The 13,492-nt window shown below is 44.8% G+C and overlaps 1 protein-coding gene across 5 annotated transcripts in view; it reads left to right on the plus strand.

Annotated features, from left to right (window-relative positions):
- The window catches only part of sulf1 (sulfatase 1), a 97,126-nt gene that overhangs the window by 66,295 nt on the left and 17,339 nt on the right, over positions 1–13,492 (plus strand). For all 5 annotated transcript variants that reach the window (XM_049565245.1, XM_049565246.1, XM_049565247.1 and 2 more), the window contains 7 exons: positions 4,913–5,211; positions 5,704–5,943; positions 6,658–6,809; positions 9,542–9,711; positions 12,577–12,727; positions 12,831–13,006; positions 13,183–13,311. In XM_049565245.1, the coding sequence (XP_049421202.1) occupies positions 5,037–5,211; positions 5,704–5,943; positions 6,658–6,809; positions 9,542–9,711; positions 12,577–12,727; positions 12,831–13,006; positions 13,183–13,311 (1,193 nt within the window). In that variant the 5' untranslated portion in view covers positions 4,913–5,036. The remainder of the gene's footprint in view (positions 1–4,912; positions 5,212–5,703; positions 5,944–6,657; positions 6,810–9,541; positions 9,712–12,576; positions 12,728–12,830; positions 13,007–13,182; positions 13,312–13,492) is intronic.

Here is a 13,492-nt window from a genome sequence, read left to right on the forward strand (position 1 = left end):
CTTCTCAGTGCGCCTGCTGTTTTTCACTGACAGCTGATAAATATGTAGACTGCCACTGCTGACTGAACAGAACCTCGGCCAGATGCAGACTGTTTGCTGTTGCTGAAATTAATATGCAGGCCGATCACAACCAGGCTTTTACGATACTTTTGTTACCTTCATACCTCTGTACTGAGCCCCCTCCACTCATTTTTTCCCCCTAGAGTTTCCCCTCTTAACCCCTGTGTGTGGGTAGCCTCAGGTTGCTGAGGTTAGGTTAAACAAGCCACCATCAAAGCCATATTACCACTCGGGTCAGAGGAGGGTCAGGGTACAGCAGGGTGTGTGGTTTGAGGCCCTAACTGGAGGGCACAACTGCCAACCAGCCAAATAGTACTGCCCTGGATGGTTACACAAGCAGCAACTCTATTATGTTCAGCTTTACTCAGTGCACAAAGCACAGCTGTCTGTGCAGCCATACCAAATCACTGAGCAATGCAGCCCGTGCCAAATGAGAGTAAGTGAAAGAGCTGTTTTCTGCAAGTAAAGTAGGAAAAAAAACTTTACTGTCATCAAAGTAAAGATTAGTAGGGTGTTGAGGTGTGCTAAAAGTCCCTAGTGTTGATGGCCATTAATCCGAGAATTGCACATATTTTATGTATTTGGCAGCTGTGTGTCTGAAAATTCCATAGTGGCCTTTTTGTTCCAGTCCTTTGAACCCCTGGGCATTTTACGTTCCTCCCATCCCTCCCCAATATTCTTCCCCCAGCTTAACCATGATGAGTACAGTAAAGGCTCATTTAAAGGGTCATTAGTGCTAATCCTCCAAAACAATGAGGAAGGAGAAACAATGTGCACCCTAGTCCTCTGACTCTGTCCAGGAATAAAGACCTCTTGTCTGTTCTACAGATGTATAGAAGAAGCCTGTTCTACTTTTATCACGCTAGATGACATAAATAAATGACTCATTCAAAATGAAGGTTTTATAAAAATGACATGAAACATTATTCTCACAGAGGGCTCTCAAGGGCTTCTCAAAATTGGCAACATGCATTTTAGCTCAGATGTTGGAGGCAAGTAAGAAGCGGTAGCAATAACAGAGGAGAGCTTCAGAAGCCAACTATGTAATAACTTTCAGATTTCAGCATATTTACTCATATTGTTTCTTGTACTTACAGCGCATGAGCTCCTTCTTCAGTTTGAATACATCCAGCAATGTTAAGATCTGGATGCACTGAGTTCCTTCTCTTCTGCCTCTCATCCCTGAGCGTGCCCGAAGGCAAGAACTGTGAAGTGACCACTCAGAAGTGACCGCTGTTTGAACACACTGATCTAATTCAGTTAATTTTAGGCAGTTAATCCTGATAACCAGCAATGATTAAAGCTGCATTTAAACTGTCCAATCTGGGCAATCTAAGTACTCTCAACTTCCACATCTGGAGCAGAGGTAGTTTTTAATAGACTTAATAATAGAATACATTAAGTATTTACCAATAATGCTTTATACAGCTGATTTGTCTTCATTGTAGGGCAGCCCCCTGAAAGTCAAAGATTTTGATCATCAGACCCCTCATTCAGCTGTAATTCTTTTCTGTATTTTCTTTGTCAGTCAGTGTGCAATATTCTTCTAGGGACTTTTCAGTCCCTAGATTTAGCTGCACAGTGAGCACTACTTGCTTTTATGCTGCTCTCTGATACAGGCAGCTGCAAACCCAGACCCAAAGTGAGGAGTCTTATTGAGAAAGAAGGCAGCTGCCCGGAGGGAGACAGGTTTTACTGAGTCAGTTTCTGAAACAATGTTGGCAATTTACAGTTCACAGCAACTTAATGCAACACAGTCTCTGGCTTTTGTTGATGTCTATTGCTGACAAAAAATGTTGTACGTTTCCGATCCATCGTTAGGCAAGCACGCATTTGCTGTGAGGGCTAAATTGGCTTGTTTACTATATTACTTGTATGTCGCTGTCACCCTGAACACCCTGACGAATCCAAGCTCTTAAATTTTAAAGTTGTTTTCTTATTATTTTCTTGTCTATGAACTGAAACACCAAAGCAAATTCCTTGTACGTGAAAACCTACATGACGTTTAACCAGATTCTGAGTCCCTTTTCTAATTTTCCTCTAAGTGAATAGGAAACCTACGTGTCTCATAGGTCTTAATACAGTCTGCTAACTACTACTTGATCTACTTCTGCTCTTAAGACAGCAGCTGCTGATCTCTACACACTGGTTTTGTCACCTAGCTGGTCATTCCCTGTGGCATCTTAAAGTTCTACATGTCATATTAACATGAAAAAGTCAGGTTACTGATGATACCACATAAATAAGTAAGTGTGGTGTTTCCTTTAATGAGGGGTGACTTTGAGATGGACAGCTGTCGAGTGATCCAGGGGTACGTTTGGCAGACGCAGAGCTGCAAGAAATCCTTCTAGTCATAAATGAACTTCAGACGACCTCGTGAGGAAAGTGGATCAGGTGAAATTGAGTTAGGATGAGAGGTAGCCCAAAGGACAAGGGGAGGTCTGCTCTCCCTCGTGGCAGCAGTGTCTTTTTGCCTGCGTAACGTGGTCTCGCATCCCATTGGTCGTTATGGGTGGCACTTTATTAGCCCTGCCATCTCAGTCGTTTCAGACAGTGTAGCTATTGATACCACTATGGCTAACCACATCAGCACCACAAGGTTTGTATCAGATTCCACAATGGACCTTCTTGTCTGTATTCTCACTTCTTTAAGTCGCATGAAGAGGCTATTGCTGGGAACCATTGGCATGTAAAATTGAATTTGCGCTGGGTGCTAACATTACACCAGTTGGCTGACTGGTTTACAGTTGATTTCAGGTCTTCCACAGCTTGACAGAAATAGAGCCTTGAGTTTTGTCTAGATTTGGCCTGCCTCTATTGTTTCTGGGAAGCTGTCCCATTTATGTAGGAGGACTTGGACCCTCACAGCAGGAGAATGTGTTTTTGTGGGAGAAAGCCTCGTGTGTGTGAGTGTCTTATGAGTTTCTGCGTGTCGCCATGTGTTTGTACAGTAGTTTGTGTTGTGTGTGTAATTCACTGTAAGGTTCTGTGCACTCTGCCACCCTGCGCTGGAGGGGTGTTTGTCCAAACGGCGCCAATGTTTGCACAGGGCTGTCACGATGACTGGGCTGGCTGGCTCGGACACTGCTCGTCTGAAACGCAGGACAGACCAGAGTGCCCTTAAAGCTCCGTCTGACGCTTCTCTTATCACAGACAGCATCTGACTAGAGGAACAGATAAACATTGTAGTGCAAGGAAAAGATCAAAACTCACCTGTTGACCCATTTGATATGTGGGAAGGAGAAAATAATTTGTAATGGTGTTATCTTATGTGGGGCCATCTGTTTGGCACATCAGTGAGAACAAGTGTTTGTGGAAGTAGGCTTTTTCTGGATTTGCATTTTGTGTTTGGAAAAGGACTAAAGCCACACATTAATATAGCGAGTTAATGATAAAAAATAATTTGCATTTCACCCTTCAATCTTATCCAGAGTGCCCTCTGTTATGAGTCAGACACCATAAATGATAACTTATTTGAGGTTATAGTCTCTTTGCCAATTGGGTCTGGCCGTTTTGTGGAAATGAGGGTAAGGGCGGAGCCACCCAGTGGGGTTTGACCAGGCTCAGGTGTCATAGACCTGCCATTTGTTTTCAGGCCATTAACTCAGAATAGCAAGCAGTATGGTGCCACTCAGTGGGACTGCTGTCCATAAGGCTATTTTTCACAGGCAGTGATGGAGTACGTATTGTTACAGCGTCACGGTTCATGTCACAGCCACAAGCCATTTTTTCCACATCTATTATTGTTAATAATTCTTGTATTTATGGATCAACTTTTGGAATTCATTTAAACAAGCGTGATGTCTCTTTTAGTGAAGGCTTGATGTATATCTTCTTCTGAAGTTGTGGAAAGGTCAGGCTTAGTGCTGGTATTAATTTTACACTGGTCCCTGGCATTTAGGCAGAGGATATGCAGACTATTTCTGACCAACCATGACATTGTAAGTGAGCAAGAGGCTGCAAAGTGCTATGATGACTCAGTGGTAATCTGTGATTGGCGACAGTGGCACTGGGGTTAATGTAGCGGAACCCTCTCTCCGCCTCCCGTGCCCCCTAACCCCCTCCCCCCCAGTGTGGTCCCATCCTCCCCACCGGCCCTCTGTCACGCTTGACTCGCCAGGGGGTGACTTTTGAGTGACAGGTGGAAGGTGGACCGCGATTGGCTGCCACAGGAGAGTGGCTGTGGGTGTTTGAGTGCAGGCAGCCAATGGCACTGCCTCAGCACAGTTAGCTGAACAACAGCTCTCCAGTGGAGGTAGAGAGTTTCTGTGTGTGAGTGTGTGTTATCTGACACAGAAGGGGAGAGTGAAAAACACAAGAAAAAGTACTTGGATGATGAGAAAAGGCCAAACAAAATGAGACTTACAGGATTCTCTGAGGTGAGATCTGTCTCTGCTTGCGGTTTTGTTGTTTCAAGTGTTTTCAAGGGTTGCTGTGATTTACTTTTTGGTTTTTTTTTTTAGTTAAGGTCAGGAGAGTTAATGTTGAGGGATTTTGTTTACAGGGGAGAGTATTGATGGGGTTTCAGTCAGCACGCAACTTTTGTTGGAACTGTTGGGTAATTTTTCCTTGGTAGACCATCAAGGGCTGAAGCGCAGAAGAATCTGTTTCGGCTTCTCTGTTTATGGATAAACTGTTGTGTTTGAGTATGATTTGTGAGCAGATGCACACAATTTCTCTGAAGTAAATATGCTCAAATGTTCCCTGAGGGAATCTCGGCTTTTCAATGACTGTCTTTCTGAGAACATAATGCAATTCTCTAGTCCACTACTTTAAAAGTGCCCACTTTAATTCTCTTTTTTTCCCTCGTTGTAATGTCTCCATGTGTTTTTCTCCTTCTGTCTCTTAACAGTTGACCACAGCTACAAGAGCTGCACGGGTGTGAGTGAGTGGCCTGGCTGGATTTCTTCTCCCTCCTTTCACCCCTCTATTAATCCTCTCATCTACCCATCCCGTCTCTTGTCGTCTCGGGCACCATGCTGATGCAGTGGCTGGCTTGGTTGGCCCTGCTGTCTTTGGACTGGGCTCCAGGCAGCTGGGCCTTCACCACCACGAGGGCTCAGGGGCTGAGGGGTCGCATCCAGAGAGACCGCAGAAACATCCGGCCCAACATTATCCTCATCATGACTGACGATCAGGATGTTGAGTTGGGTAAGGTTGGCACACTTTCCGGTCTTCCTGGAATACTACAGGGCCTATTCACTTTTCATTTGGGTCATCTTACTTACTAAAAAATATTTTTTTAATGTAATTTTGCCTTTTTTTCTCTCTATGTTGTTTTAATCAGTTTCTTTGTCTTTGTGGGCATTTGCATCAAGATTTATGTGGTCCTTCTCCACACATGAAATATTAAATAGAGGCCATAAGCCAGAGCAGAATGGCCATCTGGCCTATTAAATGCTGAATTCTAATTATTTGCCACTTAGAGAATTCAGTGAGAAAAGGTCATGTGATCTGAATAGACTGAACTGTGATCATCCGTATTCTTTTTTGAAGAAAAAAATTATTTTCATTAAAAAAAACCAACATTTTTATAGTGTGTATTGACACAACCTAGGCTTCACAGTAGTAAAAATGCATACAACAGAATTACGACTTGACTGAAACTACAGCACTCACTGACCTTCACTCCTCGTCCCCCAGGTTCTTTACAGGTAATGAATAAAACCCGTAAGCTCATGGAAGACGGAGGAACAACTTTTACCAATGCCTTTGTCACGACACCCATGTGCTGCCCTTCGCGGTCCTCCATGTTGACGGGCAAGTACGTCCACAACCACAACACCTACACCAACAATGAGAACTGCTCCTCCCCTTCCTGGCAAGCTCAGCATGAGCCACGCTCATTCGCCGTCTACCTCAACAACACCGGCTACAGGACAGGTTGGTGAACTAAGACATGCACTCATATACGGGCACCTATTGATATACAATAATCAGCATTAAGGGCCTGTTGTGTGCCCATCAGACACCTCTGGTGATGTTTTCTAATAATGTAACATGGAAAATTGACATTTCTCAGGTTATAATTGGGTAGCATCTCACTTTTTGTCAATATACTGTCAATCACCACCAGCTCAAATCTCTTCCTGGGCCCTCTGTGTTCACTCGTGCTAGTCAATGCAAATTTTTACAGTAAGCTAGACTCCACTGCCCTGCCTGGCTGTCTGCTGTGAGAAATGCAAACACGGTGAGCGTGCCAGGTCGCTGTCGTGTCTCATCAGACAGTGTCTGTGTGAGTGATGGGCAGGCGTTAGACTGGGCAGCTCAGTGGGGTCCTGTGGGCTGCAGCACGGCCTGCGGTTTTAGAGCTGATGCGTTAGTCTGCAATTAGCCTTCTCTAGAACAGGCTGGCTCCCTGCCCAGCCTATCCGAGAATACTGTGCAGTGAAGCCAGGGGAAAGGAGACAAGCTAAAAAGTTATGCGTCACACACACACACACACACATACAGACAGAGAGAGAAAGATAAAGTCACACAGTCACATAGAATTGATTTTCATAGGTACAGGCATAATTAAAAGAGGAAAACGTGCATTTATGGACTAAGACTGCATATTAAAAGAAACCTTCCCTTCTGTCTCCTTTTCTTCTTCAGGCTTCTTCGGCAAGTACCTTAATGAGTACAATGGCACCTACATCCCACCTGGGTGGCGTGAATGGGTTGGATTGATCAAAAATTCCCGCTTCTATAATTACACCGTCTGTCGGAATGGTTACAAGGAGAAACACGGTGCAGATTATGCAAAGGTATGTGTTCCTGTAATTTCTAAAAAGGGACCATTAACTCAATCCCTCATTTGTTTCCTCTTTATGACTTAATATAAAGACTTCGTCTGACAGATTGCAGGTTCCACTCCACTTATAAATACAGACAGTGAAGCACCTCACTTATCACAGTGTTGTGATCTAGGCTGGCAAGAATTCTCATCCGAGAATTAAAGGGAATGACTCGAGGTGGAGTCTCCTCTTTTTGCAGCATCCCTTTATTATGACGCACCTCACCTCAACATGTAGACACTGTAAAACTGAAGCATATTTATGAGAAACCCTGTGATAAATACCACCCTGCATTTGTTTTTGTCTCTCTTGTGTCTGTCTGCCTTTCTCCCCTTCTTTTTGTCTCACTATGAAGTTTTGCAGGACGACTTTGTGCTATAATACCATGATAAAAAAGAGGGGGGAATTTTATCTTACCACTGTCAGAGTCAGAGATGAACACTGTGGTTACACTGTCTCTTGTAGCCTTGGCTGGCACTGGTCATCAATCTTTCCCAGATGTTTTTGTTAGACCTGTCAGTTTGTTTTCGCAGCTCCATGCCAGTATCTTCCCAGGTAGCGTAGTCCTGGGTACATGAGGAATCCGTGAGGAGGGTTTATAGTTTGGATACATGTCAAGTTTCAAGATGGCCTGGCCAAAAGATGGGCAAACAAATGTTTGGACTGCTATTCCTCTGCCAACTTGGACTGAGGTGTAAAGTTACCCACAAGCTGAGGCCGAGGTGTTTACATGACATGGGCTTGGTCAGCAGATTGTGGTTTGAGACCAAATGGACACACTTTTTGCTATTTACCGTCAAAAACCATTAACCTGTCACTGCGAGGACAACCACGGCTCCTCTTTTTAGATTCACACAGGGTGAGAAGGTCGTGGTATTCCACACAGAGCGCAACTGGCACACCCCGTCATTGTGATCGCATGAGGCACTTGCCCCGTGATTTCATTCAATTTGGTCCCATTTGATTTTCCATCCGTAGGAGGATGAGTTCATTGAGGTTAAGGCCTTTGTCAGAGACCTTTTGCGTGAGATATAGTTGGAGAATATGATCCATACACTTTTTTTCCCTTCAAATTCCATTACAGAAGACAACGGTCACAGAGACACAAAGCAGGCCGCGTTGCAAGCCAGATGTGCTATGTTGGTGTCATCGGTGCTAGCAGGAACTGATCAGAGACCAAGCGCCTTGAAATTAACTGAGAACTTCTCATGAGCAAATCTTGTAAATGCAAAGCCACAACGCCCTGCTGCAATGACAGTCAAACCATGGAGGTTGTTATACAATTTAAAATGTCAGACTCTCACTGCATGTCATGGGTGAAATCAAACCATGTGTGAATGAGCTTGTATTATGTGACTGCCACTTAGTATGAATCATCTCCAAATGGTTCTGGGATAAGCGATACTCTTCACCTCCCTGACCATTTTAGAGCTGTTGGCCAGGCATTCCCCATGACACTGTTGCTTCCTTCTGACCTGCCAGAGCCCTCAGTAGCGGCGGCTCAGATTCTGAAGAGCTGGCAACACGGAGGAAACAAGTATGGCAACGCTACGCCATGTGCACGCAATCACCAGCCTCCATGGGCATGTGAACCCACCAGGCCATTAAAGCTGGCCTGGCTATAAAGCCTATTAATAGAGACAGGATGAATCAGCCAAACCCACTTCTGACATTTCAGGAAAAATCACCCTTTACCCTTTCATTCTGAACCTGGCACTCCCTTCCACATGTGCCAGACAACAACTGTGGCATGCCAAAGCTGCAGGTAGAGTGGTTAATCTGTTGGAAACTTGGCAAATGCTGTTGTGATTTTAGTTCAGGATGTGACCTACAGTACACTTAGAAAGACAGACTCCGCCACGCCTGGAATAAAGGTTTTGATAAAATGTCAGGCCTGTGGGTTGTTTGATGTGACAATATCACATTTCCTGAGCCTAAGCTCTCCACCGTAAGTTATAGTCTCATTCATTCAGTTGTCCTCTCTTTGCACATACCACGAGAATTTGAAAAACAGAGCACTCAGGGTCTTTCCCATTTCCTGTATACAAGTCATCACTCACTCCAGTTCATTTCCCTAGTAATGCCTGAGGCTTATATCTGTTGAGGTTATTGTGTCTGATTTGTGGGTTCCATTATCTCCCGGAGTGACTCAGCGACAAGGAAACAAAACACATGTTAACGGAAAGGGGATAAAACGAAATGAAGCTAAATAGGTGAGGCGGAAGCTGAAGGAGAAAGAGAATGGATAGCCCGGAGAGGAGTAGAGGGTGGGAGCTGTCATAACAACATACCATTTGAGAGCGCCAGGCTCCTCTCACCATCAAGTGGTGTCACATTCAATAGTGCAGAGATTCACTGATGAAGCAACAGCCCATATACTGTATACACACACACACACACACAGGCCCAAGCGCACTCTCACATTTACACACACACAGGCAAGCTGCCAGCTGTTGACTCGACAGATTGGTAGTGTAGTGTACTCAATGGCCCCAGTTCATATCCCCACTGGCCCCTGTGCATTTATTTGAAAATGACTGGATGAGGGAAAGCAACATGTCATGGTGATTGGACTGCGAACCAGTTTTATCAAAGCTTGTGTTGTTTTGCATTTCCCCCCCTCACTTCTACCTTTAGCCTCCTCTAGATGGGATTTTAGCCCTGCAGCACCTAATAACTCCTGTTTATTCACTCTTCTCCAGGACTATTTCACAGATCTGATCACCAATGACAGCATCAACTTTTTCCGCATGTCCAAGCGTGTATACCCTCACCGCCCTGTAATGATGGTCATCAGTCACGCCGCTCCTCATGGCCCCGAAGACTCAGCTCCACAGTACGCTGAGCATTTCCCAAATGCTTCGCAGCACATGTAAGTCACATTCAGACTCACATTACCACACATGCTCAAACACATATACCCATCAGGGTTCCCACATCAGACTTTTAACCCTATAAAATTATGAACAATTATGCTCAAGAGATTATATATACACAGACATCCCTTTCATCTGCTGCTTTTTTGGAATTTTTTCTCTTTAACATCCAATTTGAGTTTTTAGGATTTGGTGTACATGACATTATCATAGCACTCACGTCCCTCAATCCCCAGTGATGACAGGTTGCTTAGGAGCTGCTCAGGCCGACGACTCAGCAAGCGTGAAATCAAAATGATTTATCATCCAAGAATAGCCGGGGCACATACCATGAATAAGATCAGGGATGGCTTTTTTACGGAGCACAGCTCATGCCAAGCCCACATTGGCCTCCCACAACTCTCATTACTGAGCCGAGGCAGCGTTGCAATACTCTGTGTCTTTCCATGGCAACACGCCCTGCCATCTCTTGGTGGGCCCTCCAACAGGCTCCCAGGATGCACTACTCCTCTGGGTGGGGGGAGGGATGGTGTTTTTAGAGATGTAGATATGAGGTTCAAGGCTGCCATTTCTGCTTTCCTTTTTCTTTTCGCTTCCCAGCCGCTCCGCTGTTTCTCGCTTCCTTCCTCTCACTTTCTATCCCACTTAACATTCCCCTCGTCTGTTTGCTTGACCTCTCGGCCGCTCTATCTGTATATCTCTGTGTCTCTCCCTCTGCGTCTCCCAGTGTCTTGTCTCGTTTTCTTACCCCTTGCCACTCTCCCCAGCCCTCCCTCCCCTCCTGTGAAATTCGCAGAGGACTTCCTGATCCTGTCCATATCAATCAGTAGTTTCTCCCTGCGGCTCTTGGGACGAGAGGAATGCATTGTGTGCTCTGGAACACCCTTTGTGACATTATTAATTTATTTTTAGCTCAAGCCTCTGGGTAAAGGGGTGGATCTGGGGCCCGGGGGTGACTGAAGGGGTTGCCCCAGTGATTGTGTGGAGGTGCAGTGTGTGCCGAGTATGTCGTGTGGTTACTGTGGCAGCGCAGGTGGTTGGTATGGGTGGGTGTTTGTTTTTGGTGTTTGTTGACTCAACACTTCCATAACACATATGGAAAAACTTTTATTTTTACTGGCAAATGCTGTGGAGCAAATTCCTTTAGAAACATGATTTTGTTTTTGACACTGTTCCACTCTGAGTTGGTTGTTAATTCTCTGCAAAATCCAGTAAGTCCCTGGGAAGGTCATCCACTAATGGAAAGATATGACATGAAGCGTATGTAGTCTGCTGCTCTCCGTCTCTGCAGCAGATGCAGCGTACCTCTTATTCATAATGCATACAGTTGGGACGAGACTGCGTGGCAGTAAAGGAGGAGCTGCCTCATAAATCAAATGAGCGTCTGTACTTTTGACAGCAACAATAGCAGGGGAGGGTTTGATGTTAATGTCATTAACATTCCTCACTGAAGGTGTTTTTACTCCATCTCTTAGATGTAAGCCAAACTCTTGACTTATTTTAAACACTATAGATCTGTTGTGGTTTCTCAATGGCATGTCTCTCTATAGTAGGGAGTGATTGTAAGTTATTCAGGTCGTAACTCAACAAGTTGCTTTCGGGAATGTCAGTAATCCTCATACTGGATGTGTCTATGTTAAGTTTTGTAAGGTCAGGAGGCATTCTGGAGCGAACAGCAGGCCCTGCGCTGCTGTAATCCAGGGCTAATACCACCAAACACCAACCTATATGTGACAGGTGGCAGGTGTGACCTCTCCTATGGACTGGCTTCGTTCCACTGACCTCTGCATTCCTGGTTCCCTTGTGCCCAGGGCCCCATACCTTGGTGGCCCATTGCCCAGAGACAGGTCCCTTTGTGGGGCTTATTAGACCGCCTGGCTAGGTGGGTGAAGAGTTCACCCTTCTCACAAAGCAGGCCTGAGGAGACGAGGGCAGAAGGCAGCTCACTCAGTCAGAGCAAAGCAGCTCCCATAGCAGGTCTTCATTAAGTATCTAAGTCTGGATACTTTGCTCAGCGGCTGCTTATTCAGGGGTAGAACCTGTTCATTTATAGTTTGCTTTAGGAGTGAATTACTTATTGTAAAATTAGTTATTCCAAAATTAGAGACCTTAAATATGACTGTGAATTCTGGGGCTAACTACATAAGTTTGCAGTATATTAATCATATATTATTTTGCTTTGAATAACACAAACTTTGCAGACACAGAGTCAACATCATAATTTACTCTACTGTTTATCTCTCTCCTGTACTGTACAGCCAATACCACAGACAGGTGAACAGCTTCTCTGAGCTATAACTCCACAAACAGGACTGCTTCTCCCTCCCTCTTGCTCTTTATCCACTCTTGTTATTCCCCGTTTCAAAATGACCATGACTTATTGAGTTTTTGGTCCAGAAATTGTTGCAAACTTGACTTTGGGGCCTATTATTTTCTTAAGCATGTGCCAACCCTCAAATGACTTGTCCGTGCCAAGAGCGCAGCAGAGCCGGCAGACTCTCGACTCTGTGTGAGGGGAGAGATGGTCAGAGAGAGGTGTGGAAAAACAGCTAAGGTGCTGGCTGCTGAGTATTAAGACATTTCCTTCAACAAACAGAGCGGCTATTGATGCGTGTCGAACGCAGTGGACAACTGTGGCACCTGTTACCGAGCAGTAGTTTGTGAAAAGTAGCAGACAGGTGTTTTTTGGCATCGTAAATGGGGTCGTAGCTGTTACGTGCTCTGATAACTCACCATTTAGATTTTCTTACTTCTATGTGACTTCATCAGGCAGACAGTGTACATGTTTGTCCTATCAGTCCTTAATACAGGCAGTTTTTTCGCATGACTGTCTCCTCTCTCCGTCCTTTGTACACTCATAGCACCCCCAGCTACAACTATGCCCCAAATATGGACAAACACTGGATCATGCAGTACACAGGCCCCATGAGACCCATCCACATGGAGTTCACCAATTTCCTCCATCGGAAGAGGCTGCAAACACTCATGTCTGTGGATGATTCAGTGCAGAAGGTAATGAGCTGTTCTTTAGGAATTTCATATCTGGTTCTCAGAGGCATGTACTTTCTTTAAATGTCTTAAATGTCTTCTCATCCCCATTCATTTGGTTTCATAGGTGTTTGAGATGCTAGAGGAAACTGGTGAGCTGGACAACACTTACGTCATCTATACAGCAGACCACGGCTACCACATTGGTCAGTTTGGGTTAGTCAAGGGCAAGTCAATGCCTTACGACTTTGACATCCGTGTGCCGTTCTTCCTGAGAGGACCCAACGTAGAGCCTGGGGCAGTGTAAGTTTTTTAGCTTACATTGTCTCTACGTTGACCTTGTATAAGGTCAAGAATGAACTGCACTATGTGTACTTTGACCTGTCTTTCTTGCAGACTATTTTTTTCACGTGTCTTGTGTTATTTAATATCACTGTATGTATCTCAGAAGATTAACATCATGTGCATGTACTTCTCAGAAACCCGCATCTGGTACTGAACATTGACCTAGCTCCCACGATTCTCCACATTGCTGGGTTGGATACCCCTCCAGACATGGATGGAAAGTCCATCCTTAAGCTGCTGGAACAGGAAAGGACTGGCAATAGGTCTGTATGGATCCATCATGCCATGCTGTAATAGATATCATGTACAGTAATTGCACAGTGTGCATGATATGTGCAACAGTCCTGTTCGTTTGTCGTTATTGAGCGAATGCAAATTTCCATAGCCCAAATAATTGCGCTCCAGCTGAGCACAAAGTGGGTTTAGGGCAATTTGGTGGATTTT

This window comes from Epinephelus fuscoguttatus, linkage group LG21 (assembly GCF_011397635.1).
Source record: "Epinephelus fuscoguttatus linkage group LG21, E.fuscoguttatus.final_Chr_v1".
Taxonomy (NCBI): Eukaryota; Metazoa; Chordata; class Actinopteri; order Perciformes; family Serranidae; genus Epinephelus; species Epinephelus fuscoguttatus.